This window comes from Anas platyrhynchos, chromosome 4 (genome assembly GCF_047663525.1).
Source record: "Anas platyrhynchos isolate ZD024472 breed Pekin duck chromosome 4, IASCAAS_PekinDuck_T2T, whole genome shotgun sequence".
Classification (NCBI taxonomy): Eukaryota; Metazoa; Chordata; class Aves; order Anseriformes; family Anatidae; genus Anas; species Anas platyrhynchos.
In genome coordinates, this window is record NC_092590.1 from 23,288,791 (window position 1) to 23,306,957 (window position 18,167).

Genomic DNA, 18,167 nt, shown 5'->3' on the forward strand with positions numbered 1-18,167 from the left:
AGATGAATGCTTTTAGTCTCTTACATAACGCTGAAGTATTACCAACAATCTGAAACTTCAAAAGCTCATTAAAGTAATTAAAGAATCTATGTTTTTTCCATAACTCAATAGCCTTTTCAGGTTTTCAACCACATTCCACCACCTAAAAATTGCACTAACGCTTCTGGTCAGATCAGAAGTGTACTATTGAAAGTAAATCCCTCATCATTCCCACTCACTGCGTTTTGGTTCACATCGCCCACCAAAGTGCACGCACGATGATTTCCTTTCTGACGAAATTCAACTAGAAGAGAATCTCTGCTAATGCCACTAATGGGAATGCACACCAACCACTAATGGGAATGCAGTCCACACAATGATATTAGACCTAAATAAGCCCTCCCTGAACCACATATTGTGGAGCTGCCATGTCCTCAGTACCAACATCGGCCCCTACTGCACCATGCTACCTGCTAATGCAGACACATCCTGAAGCATTCCTTGCAACTTTCATAGATAAAAAGCTTCTTAACAGAAATAAAATTACTGACAGTGTTTAAAACTAGGGATAGATCCAGCCTGCAGAATTTGGGCTGGTTTGCTCACAAATTTTCAAGATGATGTGCTCAAGAATTTTGGTTCAAATTTCTATAAATCATGTAAAAAGAAATGACTGCACTGTTGGGTACAGATCTGACCTGAGTGTAATAGACAGGCATCTGAATCAAATTTGACTTTAGAGGGGCTGTTTCACAAAGATAAAGTTATCATTTACCTCGTGGTTTCATACTTTCATGAATAAAAAAAAAAACAGTGGTAAACAAAACATGTTTGCAGACATATACTCAGTGAATTTTCTCTTAAAGGCAACCACATTCTGTAGTTTTGCCCTTTTGTGTTTTTTCTTTTTTTTCCTCCTCACATCCAAGCAAGCTATCCAGATAGTTTCTTTTAGAAGTTAAGAATTTTCCATAAGCAGATTATTCATTTTCCTTAAAATATGAAGTTTTAAAGTAAAATGCATACTACAACTCTTCAGTACGCATTCAGTTGTTCTGTGGCACCACAAGTAAAATCTTATCTTCACAGTGCATGCTTGATAAGTAACACCATCTACACAACACTGAAATTCACAAAGTGGTTTGTTTCCAGATCTGGTAAAGCACACATTTGTCTTAGCATACTGACGGAGTGCTTTCAGTTACACTCCGCCTGCCAAATCCTTGCTCTCCCCACACCAGGGCATGATCCAAAGCCCGCTAAAGGTTTTAGGACAGTCTTGAAAGATTGTATATTACATTACCCTGAAAAAAAATTTTCGATGGCACAGCCTAGGGACAGTTGTCCAAAATAAAGCTTTAAAGAAAGCTCTGCTGGCCAAATTACAGCTGTGTTGGAGTGCCAACTTCAGAAACCCAGAAACTGTGGAGACATTAATGATTATTGCTTATTAGTCAGAAGACGAAATATTTAGTAAACATAAGGAGGATTCTGAGCAAGAGGAAAAATCCCTTGCAAGCTTTTGACAGCCTTGGCTTTTCCTTTTCCAGATGTCACTCAGGAATAGACTGTTATCCACCACATTCTGTGTAAAACATATTTTTTTTTAAATCTTTTTAGTATATTCCTGATTTAAGAGGTTTTTAATTATCCTGCTCATCCAGCAGCCTATAAAAAGTTAAATATTAATTTGACCAGGCACACTACAGAGAAATGGCTGGAACAATATGTTCAGTGGCTAAAACAAACAAAAACCACAAATAATATTTGCAGCCAAAAAAAAAAAAGTTTCTCTATTATGACAAAGAGCAGAGTTGTTTATGACATTACATGAAACCTGTAGGGTGTCACTAGCAACTCCCTACATGTTGCCACAAGGCACAGTCACATTCAGTCCCTTTGCACGTAGAAATGAATCTAAGTTTCAGAGCAGCAGCTGAGCAGCAGTAGAGTTACGAGGTGCCTGTAGGTTGTGCAGACAACAAACCACAGGCATAGGTAGTTTTCATTGAGGAAGAATAATCTCAAAGAGAAGCTATGATTGCACACAGGACAATTAGTTTATCTTTCAGTCTACTTAAGGTAAAATATAGTTTCCGTATCTCGACTATTCAGTTTGTGTGTAGCACTCATTCAACATACTCATTATAAATGAATGCGATCTTTTCAGTAATCATATTTTCTCAGTGAAATTTCTCTAATTGGCAGTTTCATGATTATTTCCATTTCTATACTTTGCTAAGACTGGACTTGTAACACATCTACAGCTTGCACATTTAAGAAAGCTGTGATTGTGTAAAAACTAGAATAATGAGGAGCTTAGCCAAGACACTTTTTTTTTTTTTTTTAATTAATTTCAAGAATTACGTCTCTTTCTGCTGTTTTACTCTTGCAAATTCCTTTAATTTCCTTTTACTCTCAGTGCAGGAATACCACCACTTTCAAAACTACAGTCACTTATACAGAAAGTGATCCTGTTACTGCTTTAGGTCTTGTACCTCTTTGGGTGCACCAATTCAAAACTATACCTAAGTAGGATGTATGAGAAGTATAATTCTTTCAAAGTGAGATTCTTCCACTACCTACCTTATCTTATTATTTATAAGAAAAGCATGTATTGCAAGAACACTCAGATATGGCCCAACTGTACAGAGAACAAGTAATTGCTACCCCACGACTAAGCGGAAAAGGGGGCTACAGTATAGAAGGGAAAAAAACAGGAAGGATAAATTCTAAAAATGTTATTTCTTCTCATAATTCGTCCAGCCTTTTCCATTTGCACTCGAATGAGATAAGTGCCATTACGAAGTGTATATATGAAGAGTCCTAACACCCCTGTGACAAAAAAGCAGTCCTTGGAAGGTCACAACTGAACAGAGATGCGGCTTTTGAAAACTGTTACCATAAAATAGTATCAGCCATTGCTTTAGGCAAAATAAGGATTGAGTAAAATATGCATTACAGTGGCAGCACCTGGGCAGATGAGCTGATTCTACTGTGGCAGGTAAAGGAAAAAAGCAAAGCCTCCAAGGTGTTCAGACAGCACTGTTGCACTGGATCTCATTGCTGTTTGCCAAAAGGATTTTCATGGCAATTAAATCATCCAAAAGCAGCCTTTCCTCCTAAATGCTGGAAGGGCTCAAACTCATCTTCTCACCACATTACAAAACATAATATATTAATCCAAAAGTAGGACAAGCTTTTTTTTAACCTTAATTCCAAGGTCAGGGAAAAAAAATGTCTACCCTTACATCTAAATTTACATAGCAAGAAGAGAGGGTACTGGACACGCAGTAAGCAATGAATTAGGGCAATACAGTAGTTACATTCATAAGATTCACCAAGTTTGGCACAGCAGTGATTAAATAATCTTTTGAGTTTATGTCTTAAATGAATCTGCCCTGATACCTCAGACCTCCCTGAAAGATGCCAGTTGAAACAAATGATAGAAACTGATTTATACATCGCCTCTCAAGTTGGAGAACCAAAGTGACATCTCCAAGTATTTAATCAAGTCTATCTCTATGATCACCCCACCAGATCCTAATGCCTTGCATACTTGGATAGTTACTACTGTAGTGTTTTAATAAACCTGTCTAGGTTGCACCTGTTCTAAGGTTCGTGGAACGTGTCCACTCATCGTCTCACAATAATCAAGAGGTAACAGCTGTCCCTGTAGCTGATTTTAGCATTTCTGTCATATTTAGGAGGACAGACACATTTAATCAGCTGTTCATGTTTAACCCAGATTTCCCTGAGAAGATTCCTGGATCTATAAAAACCTGAACCATAAAGTCTTATGACAGGTTGGCAGTGGATATTGCAAATTAGGACAGCAGTCTGTCCAAAGGTTTCTTTTCCCTGCTTAGCTCAGCACCTCCAATAAGGACCAGGCAAAATACTCACACAACATACAATGCTTTCCTTTCCTCTGAAGAAGAACGTTTTAACCCAAAACAAACCCAGATTTTTCTAATTGTTGCTGTTTTAGATGTTCACAGGTAAATGAACAATCAAGTAGTTGGTACACAAAAGATGCTTCCTTTCCGCTTGTTTGAGCGGAGACCTAAGGAATTCTTCCATCCTTTCTCTTCATCTCCTCTTGTCTAGTAAATGACTTTATAAACAAAGAAGTAACCTCACCAGAAACAATTACTCTACATGCACATTTATACAATAAAGACCTTTTGAAATTGATCCTCCTCATTTATTGGAATTCGTTCTATAGCTCAGATTCTCTTCCTGAGGCCTGGAATTGGTACTCTTTGTCAAAAAGTAGTTATAATTTACTTCTTCTTTTCAATATTAGGTTTTAACTCAATATACAATTCACCTAATCACAAAGCAGAAATTATTTTCACGTGACGTGACTGATTACGCACTTTCATCACACAACCCATTTTTTAACCAAATTCCTTAATGTAACATCACGTATCGCATTCACCTGTTGTAACACTTCCCAGACTCAAAGGTCCTGGACATCAGCCCTCAGCTCATGGGGCAAGCAGCGGGGATAAAGGAAGTGGGCTGCACAAGCACAGCAGCATCCTCTAAGTCCCATTCAGAAACTAACACCAAAAACCTTTTCTAGGGCCCAAAGGGGAGCTCCACCACCATACACAAAGATTGGGACTACACAATGAGGGCGCAGCTGAGAGATTTCTGCCCTTTTCCTGCCTTGGTGGCCATAGAAGTCCTGGTCTGGCAAGGTCTCTGAAGAGTCTCTGAGCCAAGTCATGGGAGAACACAGGCAGCTGAGTGGTACTCAAGTTACCCTTGAGATACAGCACAAAGAACACCACTTCATTTCCTTATAGGTTTGCACCATATCTTTTTGCTGTCTCTTTTATGGTTTTTGCTCTAGCATGTACTGATGGGGCACTGCATTTGTTCATTTACTTACATTAAGTGCATGCCTAGCTCTTTCCTACAATACTGCTGTTAGCATCACATCAGTTTCTTTCCCCTCTACATCTCTTATACAAGATTTTTTTGGTGTTTTTAATGAGTCTGTTGTGTTGGAGCTCACAATCTAGGTCAGTCTTTATCTCAAAAACAGGTAACTAAAATATCATAGAAAAGAGCTCAGGACAGGATGGACAGAAGGATGGAATATCTCCGTTGACTGCTAACACAGAACTGACAAACTCTAAATAGCTAAACCAAGACCTCATTTGCAGCCAAACCTAATGGCTCGCTGCTGTTTTCTCTGATTCTGTACAGCTTAACTTCCTGGGACTTCTTTCTGCACTGGAAGGTTTTCTTATACATTGTTTAAGAAATCCAAAAAGAACAGTGTGTTTATTCCGTTATTTTTGTTTTTCTTGCTGGATAAATACAGAACAATTCTCATGGGTCAATGTCTGGGCATTTGTTTATATAAAATGAAGTATAGTTTGTTTATTTCTAAACAAAACAAGGTACATGTTTAGCTTAAACAAGATCAATACATCAGAATTTTATAATGATCATATTGTTTCCAGGTGAAGACTTCCATACATTCTCCACCATGTGTCAAATTTGAGACCAACCATTTCTATTTCAGAAGCTTTTCTTTTTAGCTCTCAAACAGCTGACCTTGTTTATTAAACTCCAAACAGGAACTGACTGCTTTTCTGATTCTCCTTACTGTTCTCACTGGCTTTTCAGGATTCCAGGAAGATCACAATGCAGATATACCAAGCACAGTCTCTAGAGCACAACACACCCCATGATGGTGCAAATAGGCAACAGCATACCAGGAAGAAACTTCCAAGGAAATGTTCTTTTTCTGGTGTAGTTTTGGTTTCATTATTTAGTATCTTTCCTTGGTCTTTAAATGGTCTATGCCACTGGACTTACCCTCTTGCTGACTGAGACTCACACAGACTCCTGGTAATACTAACTTGACTTGTTGAATATATCCCTACGTGGACCAGTGGGAGAACTCACTGGTCTTGATGATTCTATCTTCATTAACAAAGGTTCAATATTCTGACAAAACACCACTATTTGGATGGCTTATACCAGAATCATGAAAGAGCTCAGCTTGAAAATTATACTTTTTTCTTGCATCACCTTCATTCTTCTCCCTCTTGCAATACTTGGCAGCAAAGCTTCCTGATATCATTCGGATTTTCTATGGCAAATAGTTGTTTTTTTAAAAAACATACAAACATTTTGTAAGTTATTTTTGACAGAGCAGCCCAATGTGATACATGTGAACGTCCAATGTGAGCCCAATGTGAACATCTTACTTGATTTGCTAGCATAGCTGAAGAACAAGTTGAAATGCCTGATTCAAAAATTAAAATTATTAACTGTTAAAAAGCTATTCCCAACACTTTAAGGACCAAGTCCTCTAGCAGTGGCTCCTAGTAAAAGGTACTGATTCCAGTTCAGAGAATAGTACTGAATGACAACATTGTCAGTAATGTTAGAATAGTATCAAAATAATAATAATTGGGGGAAAGATTACAGAGACAAATTTTATATTCCAGATTATTAACGTAAGCCTAGATTTATTTTTACTCTTATGATGCCATAAAAAATGAGAAAAAAAATATTTCTGGGTTGGAGAATAAGTAGCTAAATATAAGATTTACGTTTCTTGCTATTGTGTAATACTGCTGGGCTAATTCCAGCCACTAAACTCTTCAGCTGTCCCTTAACAGGTGTAAAAAGGGTTCGCTTTGTACTTCTGCAAAAACATGTTAGAACTATTTGGAGAGCCTGAAAACTTTGAATATTACAGCTATGCCACTCTCAAGGACTAAAAGCCACAATCCCCATGTGACTCTTTTGTCATCTATCTATAATCGTAAACTATCCTTCCAAAACAATGTTCAAATGTACCATTACCAATACATTTGTGTCAGACTGTTGAACTATATTCTTCCAAAGCTATAAGCATATATGCAGACTTCTAGCATAAAGACTAACTGACAAGCCCTGGGGCAAATATTAAAAAACTCAGAATTTTCTTAACATCTCCCACTGATAAAGCTGGTTGAGAAATATATAAGCTACATATTTCATCCACTTATTCTTTCTCAATTAAAAAAAAAAAAACTTGAAAGAAGTAACCACACACAATTTGCACACAAATTAAAACAATCTGGGTTGAACTTAATCTTTCACAAATTCTACCAGCTTTTATGCAATATAGAGTTTAACAAATATGCTTTGCCAATTAACTGTTATACAAGCATTAACTCAAAACCCTGATACAGATGAGAGTTACAATTTAGAAAAAAAATTTACCTCTCGTAGTGCTGCTTCCCAAAAGAACGTCAATTATATATGGTTTTAGTTGTGTTAGCAAAGGTTTCCCACGTCTTAGCCTTACAGGTGCCTTGTGAGAAGTAACACAGCTTAACAATCTGTGTCTAACCGTCCTGAGTCATTTAATTACAAAACAGTCTTTGAATGAGTCTACTCACATGATTACAGGTTATTCATAGTGAATGTCTGCTCTACTACCTTAAGCATGGAAAACACGATGAATATTGTTCATATATGTGTTAGGAGCTCCACTTATTTCGATAAGGAAGCTTTTTATGTTTTCCTGGAAGGATAAAACTACACTCACATAATTTAAACAATGCAAAAGAGACTATTACTTCAAAAAGGTGAAAGACAAGAACACATATCACAAGTGTGACCATAGCATAGCAAGGCCACCCACCTACAGTGACAACCCAGGGAGGTGCCTGCAGCAAGAATTAAAAAGAAACCCCAAAACGAAACACAAGGAAGGAAGCACTGGACACAGGGTGACATTCCCCTGGGGTCCCCCAGATCCAAGCCCCCCAGGTGCCCTGCTGCCTTCAGACACATGAGGGCTGCCATACCAAGCAGGCAGCTGCCATCACAGGGGCAATGGGGCAGGGACAGCTCCTGAAAACAGGCCTGCCTCTGCCCCTTGTCAGAGGCTGTGGTTGTTGGTGGAGGAAATGGCGGCCTTGCTCTGCCCCCACAGAGGGGAGGCCTGGGCGGAAGCCATAGCGGCACCTCAGTGGGATGGAGCACCCAGGGGTGGCACCATACTGTGTCACCACGCTGTCCCTGAGAACTGTGATGTCACCGCCATGACACACCGCACTGGAGGGGGACCAGCAGGCTGCACCAGCCTTCCTCCTCCTCCTCCTCACATAGGAGGTGGGGGATGGTGCAGGCCAAGGCAGCCTCCAGAGGGAGGAAAAACTGTACACCTGGGTCTCTGCACCGGAATGAAGGGCTATCCCACCTCGTCCTGGGGCCACCCCTCACACCTGACTAGCACGGTGGTGACACAAGTCGCCCAAGGTACATGTTTTGTGATGGTTGCTTCATCCCTTTCTAAGAGGTATTCTCCCTGCTGGAGCCTTGGGCCTCTTCCTCAGGTTCTCCAGACACTAATTCACCTGCATGTGTTCCCGTCCTGTGCCAGGGACTTCAGCAGGGCTGAGAACACCAACAGCAGAAGAAAAAAGCTCTTACACCCTTCCTCGGCCTCTGCAGGGCTGAGTTTTCTCCCTTTTCCCTTGATGTCTAGATTTGAAACAGCTCTTCCTGTGAACATCAAGTAGTGCTAACTGTAGAAATGTCTTTTTTATTAGCAGGTAATCATACAACAGGAGTAGAAGATCCAATTCACCCGCAAACAGCCCTCGAAGTAAGCAGATTTGATTCTGTCTGCAGACAGGAACAGGATGACTGGACGTAAAGACAGTCTTAGCTAGCAGGATTCCCATATGGTGCATTTATTTAAGTATACAGATGTCCCTGTCAGAATAGCCAAACCTCTGCTGGCAAACTGGGCTGTACCAGACTTCACCAGAGCAACAGGAGTAGCTCAGGCTAGTTACTGATCAACAATGCCTTACTTCAAGTTCACAGGAGCTGCTAGGATGAAGTGTTAAATCAGTGTTCACAGAGTTATCTAATTCAAAGCTAGTCTCTTTTGTATTGTTCTTTATGTGTGAACTAGTTAATATGAATATAAAGACAGTGACTGATTGATTGCTTCAGTGTACTTATAAACTGTATGCAGACTGAAGACCATTGGAGCTGTCATTCTCTAAGGATATTTTTTTTAACTGATGTAATTTGCTGAAGTATTTTGAAATTGACAGCGTACTTTCAAACTACAATTTCCATTTGGATATTGACTAGCAAAGTAGATTGGTTTTGTTTTTAATAGCAGTATAGTCACATAACTCAGGTATGGGATGTACAGTATTCTCTACCTGCCCCTTTTTCTCCTCTTTTATGTTGTGCAGAATTTTCTTCCAAAGCAGAATACATAGAAAACTACACATTTTGCTCTATGCACAAGTTCATTCCTTTAGCTAAGGTTTTGACCGAGTCTCTGAATTCCTGTGACCTCATAATGATTCATTCAGAAAAACATTCTTTGATCTTTGTGAAGCATTTGTACTATTTATTTTAAAGCACTTTTAAGTCACTAGAGCTTAGCTAAGGTTAGTTCTGTTAATATAGAACACTAGGGCTTCTCCCTTCACTAGGCCAAGAAACAGTCTAGCTCGCTTTGTTGGCCAACCAGTACATGTCAGTCTAAACCAAAAGATGATCTTTGGAACTGGAGTATGAACACATTTGGTCTCACAGCAAAGACTAAGGTGCAAGGTAATGCCACATGTGACAGCCCTTTCTGTGATGTGAGCAACTGTCCAGGAAGAATGATGCTGAAATCCTTCCAGTATTGCAAATAATTTTCTAAATGGCTGTTGAATGGTAAAAGAACCATTTGATGAACTCTCGTTGACTCAGGCAAGATGAAAACAATCTTAGAACTAGAAAATAAACATGAGTTAAACTGAGAAAATAACCTAATTCATTTCAATATTTTAAGAAATAAGCAACTACCTACCAGTTTTCTGACTGGTAGGTAGGTAATAGGTTTTCTTCTACCAGTTTATTTTCTACATTTTAGGTTCTTCAACAACAGCTGGAATCAGTTCAGACACTTCGGCAACAGACTCTGGAGCACGCTAGCATGGTAAAAGAACAGAAATGTTCTTAAAATATAAACACCAATTCCTGCATTTTTAGATATGGCCTTAGGTCTTTTATATTCTTATGTACAGTAGTTATACATTGAAATCATCTATTCAATGATAAAATAATTTCATGTCAAGGTTCTCGCTCTTTCTTAGTTATAATAGTATTTGGGGACTTAGAAAATCTTAGAAAAACAAAGAGGAAGAACAAAACTGAGTTCAAGGGGGTAAAAAAAGGAAGGATCTTTCTCTAATTTGTACTACTATAAACTCAAGGAAGCTCTGTTGTTTTCAAGGAAGTTAATTTCACCTTGTCATTGTCAATAGACAGCAGAACCTACTCCATTGTTTTAAACTGCCATGTTTCACCGAACACTAAGCCACCCTTACAGGAGAATTTTCCTACCATCATTTTATCTGATTCATTATATAAAAGCTAAAGATTTGATGCAGGAAGCTTTACACTTTGCTCGTTATACACAATTCCATGTTCCTACACCCCACTTCCATCCAGTCTGTCCATCCCAGGAGAGAACTTCCTAATAGGATATTTTTGGAAAGTCAAATACTTCTACATTTTTCTATAAACAATCCCAATCTCTTTCAGGTACAGTATAAAATCAGTGAGATACTAAATAAAAATATATTTGAAATGAAAACTACAGTATGTACATCTGACAAGATTTTGATGACTTGCACACCAAGTGATGCATCTCTGGTATGTTTAACAATTTTTACCAACAAACAACTTATTCTTTAGATGGATTTTGGATTTGAGAGTTATGTTTTTTTGAAAAATAACCCAAAGGGTAATCTGGGTACAAAAAGTAACAACGGTATATTTTTCCTGAGAAGCCACAGATACATACACTGTTCTGTCCAACCCATTGTGATTACAGTTCAGTTTCTTCTCTGCACAGATAGAATGGTAGCTTGATCTTCCCCATATTCATTTGGACTATTTACAGTGGATATGGAATGCAATACAAAGCCTATAGTGTAACAGACAGAGCCAAGGAACGAAAAGAGAGAAATGAAGAAAGGGAATAAATACTGCTCCTCTCCTAGACATAAAACCTGCTTCTGCCTCTATTTTGGGTAAATCCAGTTTGCCCTTCTTTCAAACTAACTGGGATGACAAAATAATCAGAAATAAGCTATAGTCTCTTTAGATCATCCCTCCTTTGCTTGAAATATATTTAATTGATTTAAGACACTTACTCAGTATGTTATACCTGCTCCAAAGCCCAGTATTGAATTAAATAAGGCCCATGAAAATTGTTTACGTTCTTTTAAAGGGTAAATAGCATTCACAGAGATAAAATTGTACAAGTCTTAGTTGAGAAGTGCTTTGATAATAACAACTTGTCTTATGCTTCCAGTACTGCAATGTTTCACAGTTCTTACAGTATGATAGTTTTTTGTACATTTGTTTTTAATTTTGTGGGGTAGCCTATGGAAAATCCCAAATCGCCGTCTTCTAAGAGAAAAGTTCACCATGACCAACAACACTGTTCTGAGGAGCATATGGAAGCACATTCCAAGCCCGCAAATGTGGTCAGTGACATAAAAAATTCACATAGGATTTCACTGCAAAATACAGCAACTGAAAAGGTTGAATATTCAGAAGATCTACTTGGAAACAAACTGTTACTTGCAATGAAGAATGAATATAAATTGGGACATTTGGTATCTGGCACTGATCTGGAGACAGAAAGGTTGAATTCTGCCCAGGAGAAGGTAATCTGGAGTAAATCTAAACTTCCTGTACCTTCTCCCAAATATGGGAAAGAATTTCATAATACAGATGATACTAACTATACTACCAAGTTGCTGAAACAAGAATTTTGGAAGTCAGTCAGTACTGACTCCGATTCGCTAGCACAGAATACAGAAAAATCTGTCTTTTTATACAGAGAAGAATTAAATAACTTAAAAGAAGTTGCAGAAACTGTTGCCTCTTTAAATGAATCACATATTACTTTAACCCCACTTAAAGAAAATCAACTACATTTTATTAAAGAATATTATAAAAACTCTGAAAATGCCAGTGTTTGGGGTTCTTCTCCTACAACAGTATGCAATGAAAAAGCAGAATCTGAAAACCAAGATGTACGTAAAGAATTTAAAAGTGAAGGTGACAGATTCCAGGTTAATTCTTTCTCCAAAACGGTGAAAGATAAGCTACTAATGCTTGATCACAAAGAGCAATTAGAAAAAGAAAAAGCACAACTGACTGTTGTAAATCAGACACCTCCGAGGCTAGGAAATCAGAAGTTGAGTGAAATCACAGTAACCTCTGAATATGATGGGAAAACTGAAGCATTGCAAAAGTCTCTGAAAAATTCCGAGCATTTGCAAAAAAGAGTACACAATCTTCAGAATGAAAATTTAGCTCTCAAGAACAAAGTCAAATGTCTTGCTGTTACCATACAGTCTTTGAAAGAAAAAACATCAAACTGTGACATGCAAATTAAGCATTTAGCTAAAGAAAAGAAAAGTATGCTAAAGCAGTTGGTTAAATCACAAGAAGACAACAAGGAATGTATTAAGGAAGTACATAACTTACTAAGAAAATGTAAAGAACTCCAGAAACAGCAAATAATCCTTGAGGAAGAGAAGAGTCAACTCCATCATGGAAACCAACAAACAATACAGGCACTACATGATTTTCAAATTAGGAACAAGCAATTAGAAGAAAAGATGACTACTGCTATCTGTGAAAAAGGGAAGCTCAGTGCAATGCTGGAGTGCTTGCAAAAGGAATGCTCTACAGTACGAGAAACAAATAAAAAACTTGAGATAAAAATATCCCAGCTTACAGAAGAAAAGAGTTCCCTAGAGCAAGAGCTTGAAGGAAATCAGAATGAAATACAACAAATGAAGGAAAAAGAAACTGCAACAAAATCTGAACGGGAGACTCATCTTCAATTAATGCAAATGTTGGCAGACAAGAAACTTAACCTTGAAATGAGCCTGCAGGAATGTTCTAATGCTAAACAGATGCTGCTGAAGGACTTTAAGAAGGTCCAGTCAGATAAAGATTATATAGAAAAGAAACTTATGACTGAACTCAGAAATGCAAAAGCAGATATTGATCTTTTGAAGTCTAACTTGACCTCTGCAAACAGAGAATGCAAGAGGTTATCAATGGTAATAACAAACATCACAGAGGAAAATCAGGTACTTAAGAAAGAACTACAGGAACATAGACAAGATGCTTTCAAATATGAAAATGACATTAGAAAACTGATTGAAGAACACTTAATACTAGAAAATCACCTGTGGACTATTGAAAACGAGAGAGATGTATTACAGTTTGAATTCCACCATTTGCATAAGGATTACGTTTATCTCCGAGGCCAAGCTACAGCCCTAGTCTGGGCACAAAAGACACCCAATTCCAGTTTTGGCACTATGCAAGATGACTGTTCTGAATATTCCTCTGGAATTTGTAAAGAAATTCCTGATTCTCAGTATGCAGCTTTGGAATACCTTTCACAAGGTAAGAGCTTTATTTTGCAGTAACAACATTTTTTTTGTTTTCTAAATTCAGTATTTTTGTTTTCTAACATCATTGTACACAATGTGTCCTTCTCATCTGATTTTTCTGGTAAGCGTATTACTGAAACTGTATGCTACATTAGGTTTTAACTAGAAAAATTATAGTTTTGCTGTTTTTAAGTCTTAGCAAGTTGCTAAGGATAAAAGGGCTTCTGAAAAAGAGATTGCGCAGAATGTATATATTCTTATACAACAAAACCTGAATGAATTAATTGCTCCAGCGCACACAAAGCTTGGGAATTTTTCCGTTTGACTGCAGTGAACTCTAGACAGGTGTTTAAATGATAAATCTTGGAGCTTCAGGGGTCTTTGCTACTATTTTCTGGAGACACTCTGGAGTACTTTCTTCCACCTTTTAAAGAAATAAATTGATTTTCTTTTCCAGGCAATTCCTCATAATATACAACAGTCTATTGCTTCAAATAAATTGTAATAAAAATGTGTTTTGTTTTTTTTTTTAAATGCTCAGTCATTTCCATTTTTTGTTAAGTTCTCAAAACTGTCTCCTCCTTTTGATAATTGGCTGAATTTCAAAGATTCACAAGAGCAAGTCCTTAAACAATTGTAAGTAGTCTACAGAAATGTAATAATACTGTGACAGTATTACAGGAGATGGAATTCTGTTCTAAGATTTCAGTATCAGGAGGGAACCTTTTTTGCTGAACAGCTTAGTACATGCCACATTTCAGAGCTTATTCTGCAAGAAGTCCTAAGTTTCAACTGTGTTTCCATATGTTTTAGATGACATCCAGTTCTGGTCTATGTTCAATTAACACAAGATACCTTTATCTTTTTATGCTAGGTACTGAAAGGTTATTAGTTAAAACGTGAACTTTAACATTTTAATTGTAAACGTAGTGAGAATGGTCATAGCTATTAAAGACACAAAAATTAGCCTCTTAGATATAGTCACTGCACAAATAATCCGATTTTCTCAACCATGGGAACAGGGGGAGGAAGAAATTTCACAAAAGTATTGCATATAATATTCTATGAAGCTAAAGTAACCTGTGTGTCATGTCACTACAACACTATTTCTCTTTATTCTGTTACATTTTTAAGTTTGTTTGTTTGTTTGTTTGTTTTTTACCTCCTTAATAAATCCATAACAGTAAAACAGTTGCTGGTGTTTCCAGAACAGACTTAGAGGTAATTATTCATCTTCACTTTCCTACTAATACAACACTGTACAAGCTCAATATCTTCACAGACTGTTACTACATGGAAGTAATCCTTTTCTTCAATAATTCATAAATAGCAATTGCAACAACAACAAACAACAATTTTTGTCTGGTTTGTAATATAGCACACTAAATGTAGAGTATGTTTTTGCATCAGCACTGATATATGTATCAGGACAGCTATAAACTACATTAAAGATTAAAGTCTACCTCTTTAATGGTTATTCCTGTAAACACATTTTAAAATACAAAACACATATAAACAATTATATTTTATTTTTAATGGAGATAGGCAAAATTATTAAGTTATTCTGCACTACACACACAGATTCAATAAGGACATTAAAACATAAATACTTGGGCAGCTGAGTAGATGGTCAGGCATTTAATTGCATTTGATGCTTACAGAAACATGAAGTTGCTTCAGACTGTAACTGTTAAATTTTTGTAAGAATTATTTATAAAGGTGACTGGCTATATCTATACCGTAAGGGAAGCTGTAATCATGAAAATGATTTAATATCTGACGTCCTCCCTATCCCATATAATTAGGCAATGAAATTTAAGAAAGTTCTAAATTCCACCATCATGATGAAGTGCAAGAAGCACTGCCAAGAAGCTTATTGTATCAAAACAATTGTTATTTGTATTAAAACAGCACATTGTGGCCCTAATTAGAAACAGGCATTAGATCACTGGGACCACGCATTTTCTGACAGGGAATTATCAGGAGAAGTAATTGGTCCTGTGATTACCAGATAAGGTTAGCTCACATGCACTAAAAATTTTCTCAGACTGGGTTGTCATGTTTTTTGTTGTTTTTTTTTTTTTTTTTTTTTTGCTGTTGCTGTTTTGTTTTTTAACAAAGCTCCATATATTTTAACCTCGTTTCCTCATTTCGCTAGGGAATGACAAGATTACTGAAACACAGAAGAAAAATTGAAAAGGCAGAAGGACATATAGTAAAACTTCAGAGCAGTCTTCATCAGCTGTACTACATCAGAACAAGTTAGAAGTACAGTGCTGATCATTCTACCTAGGAATGCTGTACCTACAAAGTTTATAAATGAAGAACATGACGTATCATCCTGATAATTTGTACAAAGAGACACTGCAGTACCTGAGGCCAGCACCAGTACAATTATCTACTATGAGGTATAAAAAAGAAAGAAGGAATTCCATTATAGGTCTTTGGATAAAGAAAACATCAACATTCTTGTAAAGGTTAGTATTTTAAAATATGGCTGGGTCCTCTTTTCTCAGAGGAAGGGGTTTTACACCTTAGTAAGTGCTGGTAGACCTGGCCAACAACCATTGGTTTTATTTTTATTTTCTTTGATGGAAATGAGAGATCCAGTCTAGAAATTCTTAAAAAAAAAAAAAAAATACTCATCCTGTGAACAGCAAAAAGGATGTTTACAAAAAAAGAATAAATGTTGTCTTCATGAAATAATTTGGATATTTTGATTTTATTATTTATTTTTTTTTACAATAAAATAGCTTTGTTTTACATGAACAAATTTCTTGGACCTCGTATAAAAATCTGTCAAAAAATAGTAAGGTAGAGCTAAGGTGTTCATTTAGGATCACAGTTCCATACAAGAAGAAGCTAGTTTGAAAGTTGGATCACATATGTTAGGATCCTTCCATACACAAAAAGTGAAATTGAGCTGCTCTTGGAGAATATATCAACACTTAGGGCTTAGGGCTGACTTAGGTCTGTCAGGAAACACAGGAAGAGTGTTTCACAGATGCTGGTCAATCGAGAGGACTCCTTCTATAATAGGCTGATTGAGGACAGGTTTCGAACAATACCTGATATGGGTCATTTTGAGAAGGTCATCCTAACTGAAGATTTTATACAACAGTTTTTACACAACGTACAGTTGAAATAAACTACAATTTGTAATTCTAATAAAGGTAAACAATGACCTTAGCTTCACTTTGGGCAACAAATGAATTATTTGGTTGATACATACACTAATACTCACTGTGAAATATGCATCCTTTCTTCCACCATAATATATAATGAATTTGCAACCTAAATCACTCATTAGAAAGTATGTTTTGTAAATTACATATCAAAAAGTCCAGTTAAGCAATAAGATGAAAAAATATTTACCCTTGGACTTACTGAATGTATGATTTCAAATTATTATAGCCTTATAACCAAATATTGCACTCTCAATAATTAAAAAAATAAGATTGTATTGCCATATATACTCAAATTCCACTTTTCCCATTTTTATTTGCTTTGAATGCCTATTAGCAAGCATACTGTTAAGAGCTGACAATCTAAAAAGTATAACCTTCGTTTCATCATGTTTACCTAGTCAGATGTCAGGTGTGCAGTCTTGTAGTTATTTGCATTTATTGATCTGGAATGTAAATTAAGAGTGAAATATTAGCTTTTGGTAGAGTATCACTGTACAAAATAGGAGAATTTTTGTAGAAATTAAAAACTGTTACACCCTTCCCTATAATTAGATTTAACTTTAATCCTTGTGGAGTCTAACTGGTATCAACAGAGCTCTGTGTGAGAGCAAGAATCTCAAATCCAATTGCAGGATTATGGTAAAAATATCAGAAAATTAGCTTTGCACTGGAAAGTATATAAAAACTGTAATTCAGTGGGTAAGCAGATGATTTGAAAAACGTCTTACCAAATTTCTTAACTGTATGAGCTATAAGCTTCATACTTATAATATATGCTGTTCACAACTCTCGTTCCACTAAACCTAGGAATAATGAAGCAAAAATAAATACTGTCTTTAAAATTGTGAGGAGAGAAATAGTAGCAGAGAATTTGAAATAGTAGTTTTAATTTCTCTCTGTGGAATTTCTGTTGGAACTGTGTGTTTTGTGTCTCTTTACAAACACTTTTAATGATTCCATCATATTCATATCCCTGAGCACATGGTGATACTTCACAATCAGCCACTCCCTTTCCATTTCAAAACCTACTTCACATGCAGCTCGTTTTTTCCAATAAAAACATCTCATTTGGGAACATGAATTTTTATTCTGTTGATGAAACAACAATTCAAACAATACACTGATAAGGTTCCTCAGGCCAGTATTCCATTCTTTTTCTCTTTCACTAGTTTAAAAACACCAGCGGGCATATGGAAGGCTGTGCTTTCTTATATCAGAGTTGGTAGCTAACAGGCTTTTAGGTATACAAAGTTACTTTCAATTATTTCTTAGTTTCCATTAGTATAAGAAGTAATGTGGAGTAGTAATAATGTAGCTTCTGGTTTTGCCTTATGAGCATAAATATAAATTTCAAAATATTCCTGCAACTTAAGAAGTGTTTATGCAAATTCAGATACATGGTGAAATAAACTAAATAGAATAGTAATGGGTAGATAAAAGAGCAGTATTTCTTAGACTTCACATATGATATTTAAAAAAAAAAAATCACAAATGTGAAACAGATGCCTCTAAGACAGTTTTAAAA

General features: G+C 36.5%; 2 protein-coding genes across 11 annotated transcripts in view; one reads left to right on the plus strand and one right to left on the minus strand.

The window, feature by feature from the left end:
* CFAP96 (cilia and flagella associated protein 96) overlaps positions 1-18,167 on the minus strand; it is a 90,714-nt gene that overhangs the window by 62,603 nt on the left and 9,944 nt on the right. For all 7 annotated transcript variants that reach the window (XR_011808976.1, XR_011808975.1, XR_011808974.1 and 4 more), the window contains exon 8: positions 17,037-17,085. Coding sequence is in view for 3 of the 7 variants with exons in the window: in XM_005008990.5 (XP_005009047.3) it covers positions 17,037-17,085 (49 nt within the window). In the remaining 4 variants the exon portion in view is untranslated. The remainder of the gene's footprint in view (positions 1-17,036; positions 17,086-18,167) is intronic.
* Positions 7,590-16,735, plus strand: CCDC110 (coiled-coil domain containing 110). Of its 4 annotated transcripts, none has more exons than XM_072037231.1 (6): positions 7,590-8,265; positions 8,559-8,614; positions 9,896-9,961; positions 10,570-10,680; positions 11,415-13,467; positions 14,639-15,562. In XM_072037231.1, the coding sequence occupies exons 1-6, from the start codon at positions 7,914-7,916 to the stop codon at positions 14,671-14,673; spliced, it is 2,673 nt and encodes an 890-aa protein (XP_071893332.1). In that variant the 5' UTR covers positions 7,590-7,913; the 3' UTR covers positions 14,674-15,562. The 4 variants fall into 4 exon arrangements, with proteins under 4 accessions (XP_071893332.1, XP_071893333.1, XP_027312070.3 ...); XM_072037232.1 differs by lacking the exon at positions 14,639-15,562 and adding an exon at positions 15,613-16,735 and having other exon boundaries at positions 7,591-8,265; positions 8,562-8,614; XM_072037230.1 differs by lacking the exon at positions 14,639-15,562 and adding an exon at positions 15,613-16,735 and having other exon boundaries at positions 7,601-8,265.

Bases quoted from the DNA above. Each gene is read 5' to 3' on its own strand.
- CCDC110 (XM_072037230.1), top strand. From the start codon at position 7,914: ATGGCGGCCTTGCTCTGCCCCCACAGAGGGGAGGCCTGGGCGGAAGCC. The intron at 8,266-8,558 runs GTACATGTTTTG...CTTTTTTATTAG, and splicing joins GGTGACACAAGTCGCCCAAG to CAGGTAATCATACAACAGGA. The intron at 10,681-11,414 runs GTATGTTTAACA...TTTGTGGGGTAG, and splicing joins CACCAAGTGATGCATCTCTG to CCTATGGAAAATCCCAAATC.